The sequence below is a fragment of the Lithobates pipiens genome, unplaced genomic scaffold (genome assembly GCF_037356315.1).
Source record: "Lithobates pipiens isolate NorthernLeopardFrog02 unplaced genomic scaffold, aLitPip1_a1.2 Scaffold_16, whole genome shotgun sequence".
Taxonomy (NCBI): domain Eukaryota; kingdom Metazoa; phylum Chordata; class Amphibia; order Anura; family Ranidae; genus Lithobates; species Lithobates pipiens.
In genome coordinates this window covers 418,748,632-418,764,291 of record NW_027507748.1, presented here as the reverse complement: position 1 = coordinate 418,764,291, position 15,660 = coordinate 418,748,632, and the positions used below count along the sequence as shown (strand labels likewise).

Here is a 15,660-nt window from a genome sequence, read left to right as displayed (position 1 = left end):
GCTTGGGCAGGAAGGGGGTGAAAATGCCCGCTATTAAATCAGTTAAAAAGAAAATGAATGACACAACCTACATGTATTACTAATACTGTACCGTTATGTATAGGATTAGTTGGGGGTGTTTCTTTGGAACAGCCGCCAAAAAAATCTATTCAGGGAGCTACAAAAACACCTCACAGATATGAGGAAGAGAGGGAAGAGTTCTATAGTAACAACACTCCTAGTTTTATTATGTATTACCACCAGGTGAAAATAAAAGAAGGAATACAGCCTGACATCTAATGACATCTAATGGCTGGTAAGCTGCAATACATTCCATTGAGCTCTCTATAGACTTCTTCCAGTGACTTCACCCCAGCACTGAATGTGTTACACAGCGTGCGTCCCGCCCCCTCCAGGCGACGCTATATATATGACATTACCCACAATCCTCTCTTCCTCTTCGCCATTTTAGCCGGCGCCATGAAGTAAGCGGAGCTGATATTAGTGAAATGTCTCTGAATGAATCCGTTGTCATCCTGCCTGTCAGGCGGCTCCTCCGCTCCGATAACATGGGCGGCTGGTGGCCCCGGGCCTCTCACTCACTCACCGCCTCTCATTTTCTCGTTGTAGGGTCGAGCTGTGCAGCTTCAGCGGTTACAAGATCTACCCGGGCCATGGCCGGCGGTACGCCAGGACTGACGGCAAGGTATGGGAGCGGGCTGTGTGTTCGGGGTGGACTACGATTCCCAGCATGCCTCGGGGCGGAATGTGTAGTACAGGCCTGGGCCTTGTCAGGGACTAGAGCAGGTCTCTGGGGATAGAGAGCGGCCAGTCACCGCTCTATAGGAGAATGGTCAGGCCTTGCCTAGGACTATGTACACCACATTGGATGATACTGTTCAGTCTACACAGCCTCCCACCTCCTGACCTTACACGATGTCACATAAGGTCTCTGCCTTCCATTACACTACCTGTTGGTCATAGTTAAAGCCATAATCTCCCCTCCTCCATCGGGTTATGTTCAGGCATAGCAATTGGTGGTTTAGGCTTGATCTAGGCCATGTGCAGTAAAGTGATACTGAAGTCCTTTTTTTTTTTTTTTTCCCCCCTGTTAAAAATAACATGTTGTTTTTGTGACGTTGTAGTGTTTTTGCACAGAACAGCCCAGATCCTCCTTGGGTCTCTTCTGTGATCTTGACTCCCTCCTGTTGAGTGCCCCCACAGCAAGCAATTTGCTATGGGGGCACCCCGAGCGGTAGCTCCCTGTGTCCATTTGGACAGGGAGCTGTGGCCTGGCCCGACCCCCTTTCTTTGCTATGTTGGCAGCAGCTGGAGCCAATGGCGCTTCGTTGCTGTCTCAGCCAATGAGGTGCCCTGGACAGCCCAGTCTCTCCTGCAACATCGCTGGATCTAGATGAATCTCAGGTAATTAGGATGGCAGAAGGCTTTTTAACTTAGTGATTGTAGCTTCTTGTGTGAGGTTTGGTAAGAGTTTATACCCCTGTTTAGTGGTTTTGCACAGAGCAGCCTAGAGCCTCCTCTTCTTGGGTCCCTCTTTGCTGTTCCTGGCCCCTCCCTGCTATTGAGTGCCCCCACAGCCAGCAGCTTTCTATTGGGGCGCCCAATCAGAGTCACAGCTCCGTGTCCATTCAGACAAGGATCTCCGACCTGGTCCTGCCCCCTCTCTCTCCTGATTTACTGACAGCTGCGGGTGCCACTGATGTGTCTTGGCCAATCAGGAGTGTCCTGGAAGGCTTACACATTTGTGGACTTCGCTGGAGACAGGGGCTCAGGTAAGTAATGGGGGGGGGGGAATGATATGCACAAGGTTTTTTTTTTTTTTTTTTCCTCAAAGCGGAGTCACACCCAAAAATGGAACTTCAGCTTTAAGTGCTGGTGACCCCTTGACATGCCACATTTGGCTTTTTTGGGGGGGGGGGGGGTTTAAGAGATCAGGTACCCAGTTTTAAGTCACCCAGCTCCCACTTCCTCCCCTGGCGGTGCCGGAGGGAAGTTCCTCTCCCTCCGGGACACGTTGCAGGTCCCAGTAGATTGCCTGGCCGTGCACACCTGGCTGTGAAGCCACAGCTGGGTGTCCAGTTAAAATGCTGGCACCCCGAGGGGAGCGAAGCTTCATGCGCCCGCATCGCTGGGCTGTGGGACAGGTTAGTGTCTGATTAAGTTGGCTATGCTTTTTGTAGCTGCTGACTTTTAAAAGGGCGGAACTCTGCTTTAATGCATAGAATGCGTTCTGATTAAAAAAAAAAACCTGCCTTTACAATGACTTAAGGCTCATTTACATGTGCAATTGGGGGGGGGGGGTAAAACCATGCAATTTAGGTGCATTTTTTTTTTTAACCATCCCACAAGCACTCACCCTTTTGCTGTAGAAGCAGCAGCCAGGGGTGTACACACTCCACAATGCTTTGCCTCGCAGCAGGAATTAACCCAACATCCCCCCCGGTCATGCAGGCACTGCTTGCAACCCTTTCAAGTGAATGGGGCCACACTGCAGCAGCGCACAATGTGCAGTTGTCTGCTGTTTAGGGGGTTAAAACAAGCAGGAGGTGATGCAGCACCTCTTATCGCCTGTCGCCTCACTCAAAGCAAAGCAGGTGTAAATGAGCTGTCATGATACTAAAATCTAATTTTAGGTTTTTAAAAATGTATGCTGCACAGAGCAGTCCACTATCAGCGGTGTCACCTCTCCTTACTCCAGGTGCTACCTTGGCAAGCCAGGCTGTGTGCATCCATAGAGGCGCAGTGCTGATAAGCCACACCCCCAATCCCTCCTCACCAGAGGTTGACAGCAGCAGGAACCCAAGGCTCTGCTGCTGTCAACTAGGACCGTTGTGTGTTTTTAACTTTAGTTGTTAACATTTTTGGGAGACGGTGTTTTTTTTAAGCTTGTCATTGTGTTAAGCTTACATTGAGCGACTTGGCTCATTGCAGCCTAATGCAAGTAGTTTAAATAGACCCTTAGGCCTGAGCATTGCATCCTGGGAGTGTATATATATATATATATATATATATTTATTTTTTTATATACACACATTTTGTAGCTTTGCTAGCGCATCGACAACCAATTATTCATGGATGGAGTGCATTGTTATAGATTAGCTGACTGAAACTAGAAACAAGATCTGCCTACATAAGCAGCAGATATAGCTAGCTCACGATACATTGTACATAGAAACAAGGTTTGAAAGAACACTGATAGTTTTGAGCTGAATATCTGTATTTTAAATAGATGTCTTGTACAATAACTTTAAAAAATGAATATATGGTTGTCTGATTCATTTTGGTTTTATGCTTTAGGTGTTCCAGTTCCTGAATGCAAAATGTGAGTCTGCCTTCCTTTCCAAGAGGAACCCTCGACAAATCAACTGGACTGTTCTGTACAGACGAAAACACAAGAAAGGGCAGTCAGTATGTATCACGTCTGCAATGCAGCCTTTACTATCGTTGATGGCTGTCCTGCATATCCATTCTAAATAAGTTGCTGCTGGTTTAAGGTTTCCTGGCTTTCATGATGCTACTTGAGACAGATAAAATAGGAAATTGATGCTCATTCGCATGTTTGTTACAGGTCGATTTTAGAACACCGGCAACTAGCAATTTTCCCAAGAGCCAGCATTTTGGCAATTTCCAAACTGTTCCTTTCAGCCAATGTAATTGTAAACGAGCTGTCTGTTGTATGCATTTTACAAGTGGGCATCATGTGAATGTATTATAGCAGTTGGCCAATTTCTCTTTCCTGGAGCAGTTGTTGAAATTAAATTGTGGCTGATTTGAGGGTTTGTTTACACAGGAGTAGTGCGGGGAATCGTATCCAGCGCCTTGTCTTTATGCAGTATTCTACCTAGCTTTTAAGTGGTCTTTTAAGGAACTGAGGATGCCATAAGCAGAGATTAAAACTATGGAGGGTCTGTGCTTTTTGTTTTAATATCTACTGGCAGTGCATTGTATGAGGGGGGATACCCACTCCTATTGTGCATACTTTTACTCTTGCAGCAAAGCAATGCTGCCAGCGGCTAAAGCGGTGCTAGGGACCTCTGCCGCACAGCAGCCCATAACTTTAGAAAAGTTTTGCTCTCCAGTGTTCGAATCAAGTGTCGCAGCCTACTAGCCAATCAATGCAAGACATGACCCTTAGTTGCATAAGAAACCAATGGCAATGCAGAGGTTGTGGGTGGTTGTTTCTAGTTGCACTGTTGGTGTCTCTTCAGACTTGACTGAGGCTGGGTTCAGTCGCATGCCACGGCTCACAGCAGGGGGTCAGTGTCCCTGTTCAGATTCCAGTACCAATCTGGTCCGAATTTCTGCCTGTATTCACATGATTCAGAGCCAGACACACGGGGCACTTTCCAAATAAGGACCGGGGTTGTCCAGGAGGTGTGTAAACCGGCTCCATTGAGTCATTCACACTATTGAGTCAGCTTTATGTTGAGTTCTTTCTTGCCTGTAATGTTGCTAGTTGGATGTAAAATACGGAGCTGGAAAGCTTGATGGTCCTATCGTGAAGTGATGCAATGCTAGCCCTGTATCATGTAAAACTTTTTTTTTTATTATTGCTGTCTTGGCCCCATATTCAAGAGTCCACTTACTGCTTGTCCCACTGAGCAGCAACCAGGACAGGCAGTGAGGACATTTCAAACCTGGATACAGATAAGACTTTTATATGGGGTAAGATTTGGAAACCCAGATATTTGCAGTTTGTGGCACTGTTTGGGAGGTTTTACCCAACAACTTTGTCAACGGGGCAGGAAGTGAGAATGTCCAATAAGGTCATGGACCTTTAAAGGGTAAGTTCACCTTTACAGAAAAATCTGTAAGGTGAACTTTCACAGGACTAGAAGTGCTAACCATTCATTGTATTAAAAAGAAAATCTTTGCCTTCAGTTACTCTTAATGTCCCGCACATCGAAAGATTGCCATTACCTTTTTGGTTGGTAAGAGAATCCTGAAATTTCATGAATTCTGGCTCAAGCTAAATCCCCCTCCTACTGGTGTTGTGCCATATCTGAGGTGTGGACCCTATTGGCTAGTAAAAACTGTTTGACACTTAGATGACAATTGAGCATTATTCTTGAAGCCAGGACTTGATAGGCACATGGTATGTCTTTGGCTTCTTGGGACATTGACAGCTGATTGCAGTATCTTGTGGCTTTCTTTAGCTTCCAGTGTCAGTCTGTCCCCTTTTAAGCACTTATTGGACCACAAGAGAAAAGCATCTGGCAGAAAGGTGTATGTGGATATATCCTACATTTAGGAAATGCTAGCTTGCATTATTAAAGTGTTACCCTAAAAAAAATATTAAAAAGTATCCTGTTCCTTTAAAGTATACTATACAGCGCTTGTGCTGTGTATATTGTACCCTTATCGTCTGAAATACCTGGCTGACATTCCCAGTTTTGCCCCCCCTTGTAAACTGACCACGGTTTATCATGGCTGCTGAGCCCTGGCGCTGGTTTCAGTTTACGTGCCTGTCATCTGCAGCTCTTCTGTCCTCCGCTCCTAGAGCCTCCCCTCCTGCTCTAAGAATGTTTTCATTCTATAGTTACCTCTGTTAGAGGACGTTAAGCTCCGGAGTGTATGTGATTTAATATTTCCCCTGACTGCCCGCTGGTCTCCTTTACTTGTTCTGGCTGACGGTGCAAGATGACCAGCGCCTCCCCCTGCAGCTATCAGATCGGGTGAGGAGACCAGTAGCCAGTCACGTGAGCGTCGTTTGGAAATGAGGTATGTCAGCATATTTTTATAAATTTTACACTGCGGAGCTTAGTGTTACTAAACTAAATTTTAAAAAATTACAACAAACATTAAACTTGTCTGCTCTATACAGTGGTATTGCTCAGAGTGGCCCTGATTCTCTGCTGAGGCCCCCGGTGGCCATCTTGGCTCCTCCTTTAGAGGGACCACCATGGCCAGGCACTGGCTATGGGGGAGAGTGTAGTCCCCGTGCTCCATATACTTGCATAGCGCGACTTGGGCCCACCCCTACTTCCTCCTCGCTGCATCTGACCGCAGCAAGACCCAATGGCTCCTGCTGCTTGAGTGCTGTGTAAAGAGGGGAGAAAAGATGCAGCTGTGCACAGCACTGATCTCTTCCCCTAGCAAATTTCATGACTTTTTTATCAATGTTTACTAGTTCCATTTAACCCTTGTCTTTTGTACTGGTGCTAAGAACTGGAATTTCTTCTCAAGCACCAGTCTTCCTCAAACCTGCCTTAAATTTGAATCTGGTTTGTATTTCATTGTGGATTACTCCAAGAACTGTTTTGGTGAATGAAATAGTTAATGTGGTTAAGAGCACATCAACTTGGTATAAATGTTCTCTAAATCATATTGTTAAATGGGTCTGAAGATTCTAACATTTTTAAAACCATTAGTTATGTAAACAATTACTATAGACTAGACATCTTACACCTCAATTGGGGGCCGGTTCACACCAGAATCTGGTGTAGGAAACCCTTTGTGTGAGTTTTCTGTACCGTGCTTAAAACTCGCTGCCTTTGATCTGTTACGGGTGCAAATAAATTGCACTCAAAACGGATCGCAAATGCAGTTTGTGGGCACCAGATCACATGGTGCTGTAGTGCATGCACTACTTTTGTGCAATCCAGTGTGATTTCAGCCCATTCAAATGAACACAGCGTTGAGTCTGGTGTAAGTTGGCCCTGAGGTTTATCCTGCAGCGATGGAAAAGCAGTGTTGCAATGTAGTGATGCCAACATTTAAAAGGTGATTTTCATTTTAAGTGTTTAATCTTTTCAGGAAGAAATCCAGAAAAAGCGTTCTCGCCGTGCAGTGAAGTTCCAGAGGGCTATTACTGGTGCTTCTCTGGCTGAAATTATGGCCAAGAGAAACCAGAAGCCTGAAGTGCGAAAGGCTCAGAGGGAACAAGCTATTAGGTAAGGCCAGCTTCATTTTATTTTATTGTTTCTATTATAGGTAATCTGTCACATCTTAATGTTGGCCGAACAGAGTGGGTTAGAGGCACTGGAACATATTAAAGTTGGTTTGGATGTCATCCCATGGTATGTGAATTCAGAATGTTTTTGGACATGGGGCTGGCAGCTTCTGCACACCTTAAGGTTTCTACAAATTAACCTTTTGGATGTCAAGATACTTAACGCCTGAAGTGCCACTCTATAATTGAGTCCGAAAAGGTTTCTCGTTCACAATTGTATATAAAAGGCCATGTGTTTTTGTAGTCCAAACGCTACACACTTCATCAGAGCTCAAAGGATGGGAATATTGTGTGTTTAAGCCCTGGAAGAACTTGCCCCCTTCCTGCAGCACTGCGTCGTTTTAACTGACAATTGCGCGGTCTTGCAATGTTGCACCCAAACAAAATTTACATTCCCCCCCCCCTCACAAATACAGCTTTCTTTTGGTGGTATTTGATCGCCTGTTTTTTTTTTTTTTTTTTTTTTTTTTTTTTTTTTTTTGTTCTCGCTATAAACAAGAGTGACCATTTTGAAAAAACACGATATTCTCTACTTTCTGCTATAATAAATATCCCCTTTTTAAAAAAAAATTCTCAGTTTTTAAGCAGATATGTATTCTTTTTGGTAAAGAAAATCGCAGTAAGTGTATATTGATTGGTTTACGCAAAAGTTAGTGTCTACAAAATGGGGCAGGGCTATGCAATTAGTGGACCTCCAGCTGTTGCAGAACTACAAATCCCATGAGGTATACCAAGACTCTGACAGCCACAAGCATGACACCCAGCGGCATGATGGGACTTGTAGTTTTGCAACAGCTGGAGGTCCGCTAATTGCATATCCTTGAAATGGGAGATAGTTAAAGCATTTTTTTATTAGTAAGCTGCGATTTTTATCGTGACTGCGACATTATGGCGGACACATCAAACAATTGACACATTTTTGGGACCATTGACATTAATGCAGCAATCAGTACTCTAAAAATGCATTGATTACTGTGTAAAGGTCACTGGCAGTGAAGTGGTTAACACTAGGGGCAATCAAGGGGTTAACTGTTCCCTGGGAGGGGATTCTAACTTTAGGGGACTGTCTAGAGGAATTGATTGTGTTCCCATTCGCTACCGTAGGAACCACGATCCGTCACTCCCCTCAGAACAGGGAAGTGTGTTTACACACACTCATCCCTGTTCTGTGTCTCATGCTCGCTCGTGATGTTTTAATAGCATGAGCAGATAGTTAAGTCGCTAACCCAATAAATGGTCTTATAGACTACTAGGTGTGCATAATGTCAAATCTCGTAAATGGAATGTAAAATATAGGGGTCTAATGCATATTTTGTAGGTGGAAGACTGAATTCTGGCATGACATGGCAGCAACTTAGAATTCAAGCGAACCTATACTCCAGTCTGAAGAGTCAAACTTAGAAAAGTAAAGCGAAATAATGGGACATTTTTTTTTCCCCCCTGCAGGGCAGTTATAATACTAGCACATTGTGAAACAAAGCCCTCCAGCGGTGTGGTGTCACTGTTGATGGGGCTTCCATCTTCACCCGGTCTTCCTTGCGGGCTCTGGTCCTTTGATATGCTGCTGTTTATGGCACAGGGCTCTGAAGGAATGGTGTGGTATGCCATTCCTTTAGAGTGCATGCACTGATATCACTGGCGGCTTCACAAGTAATTATCTCCAGTCCAGCGGTGCATGTTTAGGAGTTGTTTACTGTACTTATAGGCAATAATCATCCATGGAAATTTCACTAAGCCCATTTCTAAATGTTTAGATGTCACACAGTATGTGTTTGAATAAAAGCACTAATTGCAACCTAAAGCTTAAAATATTTGGTGTACTTATGGTTCACAAACTGTCTCTTAAACAAAATGTTTTTCCAATTTTAAAGGGCTGCAAAAGAGGCAAAAAAGGCTAAACAGGCCACCAAAAAGACCGTTCCTGCTAAGGTAAGGAATATTCCAAATGTCTGTATTAAATGGCTAAAGTCTTAACCCATACAAACAGCCTGTTTTGATAGCTGGTTGGGACTTATATCTTTCAAGGTCAATGAGTTTTTAAAAAGAGGACATTTTAATGTGTTACAAATTTCACTTTGCATGTGCTTGGCAATGGATGGGTGATTATTTTGCAGCCAGGGTTTGTCACTGGTTTTTGGGGATTTATGGCTTAAATCTGGGGTTTTTCTACATTTGTAGTAAAAAACATTTAGTTTCCTGTATAGTTCCAGAAGAGCCTACCTGTCCAAGAAAAGAGGTGTAAATGCAGGAGAGTTGAATTGGGGGATAAAAAGTCATGTTTTGGAGCTGCATATCCCACATGCCTGGGTCCAGTTCATATTGCGCCCTCTGGGTTTTCGGGAACAAGAGAACTGGTCAAGCTTGGCCGTACACTGCAAATATGGGCTGTATCTGAGGAACTGGCTGAAATTTAATTTGAGCACCTTGCTCTGGATGTCCATACCAGTAGCCTTCTGGAAATGTTATGACCCAACAGTGGATGCATCTAATCAGTTCAGTAGTTTCAAATCTACTTTGTCTCTTAATGGCATGTTCAGTGGCCAGGCTTTACACTGTAAATCTGTAGACTTGCCTTATATCCAGTACATCCCAGGACCTGTAAAACCTTGGCTTTACATTGCTCTATGGTAGAGCTAATGTCTGCCCTAAAGATTTAGGGGCTCACTTTAGAAGGTATTTAGGCTGCAGCAGTTAATAAAATGTAATAGCAATGGGGGGGGGGGGGGGCGGGGGCTCTAGAGTTTGACTTCATGGTATTTGTATGGAACATTTGCTGCTGTTCACACTATTGTAATTGTATGAAACATTAACTCTAATTTCATTTTTTAGGGTCCAACAAAGGCTGCACCCAAGCAGAAGATTGCCAAGCCAGTAAAAATGGCGGCTCCTCGTGTTGGAGGAAAACGCTAAGCAACATTTTCCTACTGGATGTGTTAATAAAGTACTATTTTGAAAAATCTCTGCTTGTTTTAATTAAAATTAAGGTCTTAAGCTTTCTATAGAATCAAAGTGCCATTGACATGTACACAAACTTAAAACTTCATTCACTGCAATGTTGGATGGCATGATAGATTTCCTGAAATTGCTGTGCAATTTGGGCTGATGCACTGATAAAGCATGTATTTTTTTTTTTTTTTACAGCACACCTGTCAGGGAAATTCTATACCTCTACCTATAAGCAAATCTGCTTACTTAGGAGTTTAAATGCAGTCCCTTGGTGAGGCATGAACAAACAGATCTGCCCTGTCCACAGGAAGGTTTCCGCATTCAATGGTTTTCCAATAGCATCTGTATACCCTCTCTGCATATTAACCCCCCCCGGCGGTGTTCCCGAGTCTGGCTCGGGGTGGAAGTTTTATACCAAAGCGGTAACCCCAAGCCAGACTCGGGACCGCATCGCTGGATCCAGGAGGACGTTTACTTACCTTCTCCCTTGGATCCAGCGGTGTCCCCTCGCTGTACGAGCAGCTCGTCCTCCGCTTCAATTCAAAAAGTGAAACGCACAGTATACATACAGCAATGTAATCTGTAAGATTAAATTATTCTTTATGTAATGTCACATCCCCTCTGTCCAGTGTCCTGCATGCAGTTTTATCATATAAAAACTGTTCTTTATGCTTGGAAACTGGAGATTGTCCATAGTAACCAAAACAAGGGCATCTCGGAATCTTGTATGGACCAGCCACACAAAGTCCAAAAACAGGCCTGAGAATTTTAATCACACAAACGTGTACCACACATCTATCAACTCACTCATCATTACAGATTTCTGAAGCCACAGCTGTACTACTTCCAAGCTCTTTTTTCATCTGGGGTCTCATACCTCCAAACATCAAAAGTACCTTCCAAAGGAATACCCCTTAGTGTACCCTCTGAGCATATCTGCCAATCTTTAAGGGGTCTCATGTCCGGAGCCCCAAACTCAGCCCTCATATACCATGCAGCTGTCTGACTGGTGTGGAGCCTCATTTTTTTTTTTTCTCCCAACGCATGGACGGCCAACATTACCCATGATGATTCGATTTGCTTACGACAGTCCCTGTGTCCAGGGCACCCTTGCACTAACTTTTGGAGCAGTACTGCCTAGTGACTATTTTTACCGTACTGGCACCCGGCGTATTCCAATTGTTATACACGGCCTCCCGGTATGCTAGCTTACTACTCACATTTACATTTAAATACGTTGTCAGACAAACTACAAACAAGATCCTCCGCTATTCAAAACAATCTTATGGCTTCTATCTGTACCTAAATATTACAACAATGACATGGATACCTCCTGTTTACTCTCTACCCAAAACTGTATTGCAGTATAAAACTTAATTTTAAAAATCAAAATGATTTTGTCATCTTCCAAACACGAGTCAAAAGACCCCAAGCTCCTCCCACCAACTTCCTGTTGCACACCTCTAAGAACTTCCTGTTGTACTTCACATCCTGTAAAGAACTTCCTGTATCAAAGGAAAGGAAGAGGGGAAGCCTAGATTAATCCTCCCTGAACTTCTAAAGCGATAAAACCCAAAACAATGAATTGCTCTCTGAGAAACTCCCAAACACTTAAAAATAAAAGTACAACTCATTTAAAGTTAGTAAATTCAGTGCAAAAGTAGAGATTTTCACTTAAACCCAAAACCCAATACAAACAGCGCAACAGTTTCACTGAAATGTAAAAAGTACAAAAACAGCCAACTGAATTCACTCAAGTGTATGGATGAGCTTCGAGTTCGACTCGAACATTGCCTGTTCGGTGAACAATTTGGGGTGTTCGCGGCAAATTCGAAAAGCCGCAGAACACCCTGTACAAGTCTATGGGAGAAATCTAAAGTGCTAATTTTAAAGGCTAATATGCAAACTACTGTCCTAAAAAGTGTTTGGGGACCTGGGTCCTGCCCCAGGGGACATGTATCAATGCAAAAAAAGTTTTAAAAACTGCCGTTTTTTTTGGGAGTAATTTTAATAATGCTTAAAGTGAAACAATAAAAGTGTAATATTCCTTTAAATTTCGTGCCTGGGCGGTGTGTATAGTATGCCTGTAAAGGGGCACATGTTTCCCGTGCTTAGAACTGTACCCGCACAAAGTGTCATTTCCGCAGGAAAAAAAAGTCATTTAAAATCACTCGCAGCTATAATGATTTGTCGGCTCCTGTAATACAGAGAACAATCATTGAAAGTCATTGATAAAAAAAAAAAAAAAAGCGTGGGGGTCTGGTATGGATATTAAGGGGAACTCCGCGTCAAATTTAAAAAAAAATTACACGAGGGTTCCCCCTAAAAATCCATACCAGGCCCTTTATCCGAGCACGCAACCTGGCAGGCCGCAGGAAAAGAGGGGGGACGAGAGAGCGCCCCCCCTCCTAAACCGTACCAGGCCACATGCCTTCAACATTGGGAGGATGCTTTGGGGTCCCCCCCAAAGCACCTTGTCCCCATGTTGATGAGGACAAGGGCCTCATCCCCACAACCCTGGCCAGTGGTTGTGGGAGTCTGCGGGCGGGGGGCTTATCAGAATCTGGAAGCCCCCTTTAACAAGGGGACCCCCCCAGATCCCGGCCCTTCCTGTTTGAAATGGTAAGGGGGTACAAAAGTACCCCTACCATTTCACAAAGAAAGTGTAAAAAATTGTTAAATAAGACAAACACACTTTTGAAAAAGTCCTTTATTAGAAATAAAAAAAAAAGTTTCCAGTGGTGGTAATCCACTCTTTCTATCCAGCGACGGATGATCATCACTCCGGGTTCCAGCGATGGCTGATCTGATCCAGCGAAGGGTGATCTCTTCCTCCAGTCCAGCGCAGTCCATCCATCCTTCCTGTCTCCACTGGCGGAGACACTGCGGGATCCCGGCAGCCTGACATTTCTTATATGAGGAGAGCGGGGCCACCCGTCACCTGACCCCACCCCCCTCTGACGCTAGTGGGGAAGCCTGGCTTCCCCAATGACCTGTGGGTGACCCCGCCCCCTCTGATGTAACGGAAACCTGCACTATATCAGAGGGGTGCGGGGTCACCCATACATCATTGGGGAAGCCAGGCTTCCCCACTTGCTTCAGAGGGCGGTGGGGTCAGGTGACGGGTGGCCCCGCCCTCCTCATAAAAGAAATGTCAGGCAGCCGGGATCCCGCAGTGTCTTCGCCAGTGGAGACAGAGGAAGGATGGATGGACTGCGCTGAGCTGGACTGGAGGGAGAGATCACCCGTCGCTGGATCAGATCAGCCATCGCTGGACCCTGGAGAGATGATCATCTGTCATTGGATAGTAAGAGTGGATTATCACCGCTGGAATCTTTTTTTTAATTTTTTTTAATAAAGGACTTTTTCAAAAGTGTGTTTGTCTTATTTAACTATTTTTTTTACAATTTCTTTGTGAAATGGTAGGGATACTTTTGTACCCCCTTACCATTTTAAACGGGGGGGGGGGGGGGCGGGATCTGGGGGTCCAGATTCTGATAAGCCCCCCCCGCCCACAGACCCCTACAACCACCGGCCAATGACTATCGTGGCTCACTGGAGCATCATTTTGTATGGTTCCCATGCACGCAGATCTGCTTACTTAAAAAGGCCTTTCCAGAGAATAAGAAAAGGCCGACAGCCAGAACGTTTTTCCATGGCTAAAGTAGGCAGCAAGGTCCTAGAGAAAGGGACAATAGGCTCAAAAAACGTGCTCTTGTTTAACCCTCCTCAACAACCCACCAAGCCACAGTGACTTGTGTTTCCCAGTGGGAGGAAGATTGAGGGCTTTTCTCCCACAGTGGGCAGCAGTCACCTCAACTCCATTCATCCTGGACCTAGTGACCATGACCAATGGGTACAGGCTGGCATTTTCTTGTCAGCCACCAGAGCGATTATTAGTCACCTTCCCTCCCCAAGATCGGGTAAAAACGAGGGCCCTGGGTCTCCAAATTGGGGACTTGTTCGATCAAAAGGTCCTGATTCCAGTTCCCCAGTCGGATCAGGGCAAGGGATTTTATTCCCATATATTTGTCATCAGGAAAATATCTGCTTATCCTGAACCTCCGGTCTCTAAACCGTTTGGTCAGGTACAAGCACTTTCGTATGGCGACGGTGTTCTCAATCAAAAACCTGTTTTACCCAAACTACTTCATAGCCACTTTGGATTTGAGGGATGCCTATCTGCACATCCCTATCCATCCATCCTTCCAAAGATTCTTGAGACTAGTGGTCAAGATGGGGACAGAGATTCGGCACTTTCAATTTCAAGCCCTTCCCTTCGGTCTGTCCTCAGCCCCACACATTTTTACAAAGGTGTTGGGGGAGGCGCTGGCTCTGCTAAGGTTAAAGGCAATAACTATTATCACTTACCTGGATGACCTCCTAGTGGTGGTGGAGTCATACCAAAAGCTATTAGCGCATCTCCAGACTGTACAGGACTTCCTTCAATCTCTAGGCTGGTTAATAAACAAAGTGAAGTCTTCCTTGATTCCAGCCCAGAAAGTGACATATCTGGGGTACGAATTTTACTCAGTAGACCAAAAAGTTTTTCTTTCGCAGGAAAAGGTCTCAAAAATGATGTAAACAATGTCAGTCTTACAGACCAATCAGTTGGTCTCAGTGAGAGAGGTTTCAAGAGCGGTGGGTCTGATGACCTCTTGTTTTCCCGCAGTGCCATGGGCAAGATTTCATCAACACCCATTACAGCTGTTTCTACTAAGGAACTGGGACGGAGACACAAGTTCTCTGGAATCAAGGGTCTTGTTAGCCTCCAGTGTAAAAAGAAGCTTGTGGTGGTGGAGGAGACACCTGCACCTAACAGGAGATCTACCATGGTCCATTCCTATATTCCAGAGGATCACGACGGATGCACGTTCCTGGGGATAGGGAGCTCACCTCAGCAACACAATGACACAGGGAGAATGGTCCTCAAGGGAAGCAAGAGCTTCATCGAATCAGAGAGAGCTTCTAGCGGTTCAGAGAGCCTTGCAGGTATTTCAGACGGAAATCAGGGGGTCAGAATCTGGCGATTCTATCTGACAATATTGCTACGTTTGCGTACCTCAACAAACAGGGAGGTACGTGGAGTTGGATTGTTCAATCTTTCGCCCAGGAGATGTTAACAGGGGCAGAACAGAAGGGAATCTAGCCTCAGTGCACGTGATGAGGACACAAATTGTCTCGACATACCAGGTATGTCGAGACAATTGATCCCTTCATCCCGAAATCTTTGCAGTCTCACTAACAGTTGGGGATGTCCCAAAGTGGGCCTGTTCGCAGATCAGAACAAGCGCAAAACAGAGAAGTTCTTTTCTCTTAACCCAGAGGATTGATCATTGGGGATCGATGCTCGGGTGAATCCGTTGCCATTCAGCCTCTGTTATGCCTTACCACCTATGGGGCTAATTCCGGAAGTCCTCTGGCAGTTTCTTCTAGAAGAAACAGATCTTAATCTAATAGCCCCTTTTTGTCCCAAGAGGCCATGGTTTTTCCTGTTACAGACTCTGGTCTCAGAGCCTCCACTGAGTCTTCCGAAGAAAGAAAGCATCACAGGGTCCACTGTCGCACCCACAGGTGGTTTCCTTAAGCTTGACGGCCTGGTATCTGAAGAAAAGATACTAAGCGCCCATGGGTTCTCTGACAACGTATTCAAGACCCTGGTAAATTGCAGAAAACCAGTCACTAGAGCCATATATTCCAAGGTTTGGGAGAAATTTAACTCATGGTTATCTGAAAATCAAAGGTTAACTCGTGATGTTCCT

At 44.9% G+C, this 15,660-nt stretch overlaps 1 protein-coding gene across 1 annotated transcript; it reads left to right on the top strand.

Annotated features, from left to right (window-relative positions):
• Positions 1–385: 385 nt before the first annotated feature.
• Positions 386–9,911, top strand: RPL24 (ribosomal protein L24). Its single transcript, XM_077482471.1, has 6 exons — positions 386–464; positions 610–685; positions 3,298–3,408; positions 6,757–6,893; positions 8,824–8,881; positions 9,782–9,911. The coding sequence occupies exons 1-6, from the start codon at positions 460–462 to the stop codon at positions 9,860–9,862; spliced, it is 468 nt and encodes a 155-aa protein (XP_077338597.1). The 5' UTR covers positions 386–459; the 3' UTR covers positions 9,863–9,911.
• The last annotated feature ends 5,749 nt before the right edge of the window (positions 9,912–15,660 follow it).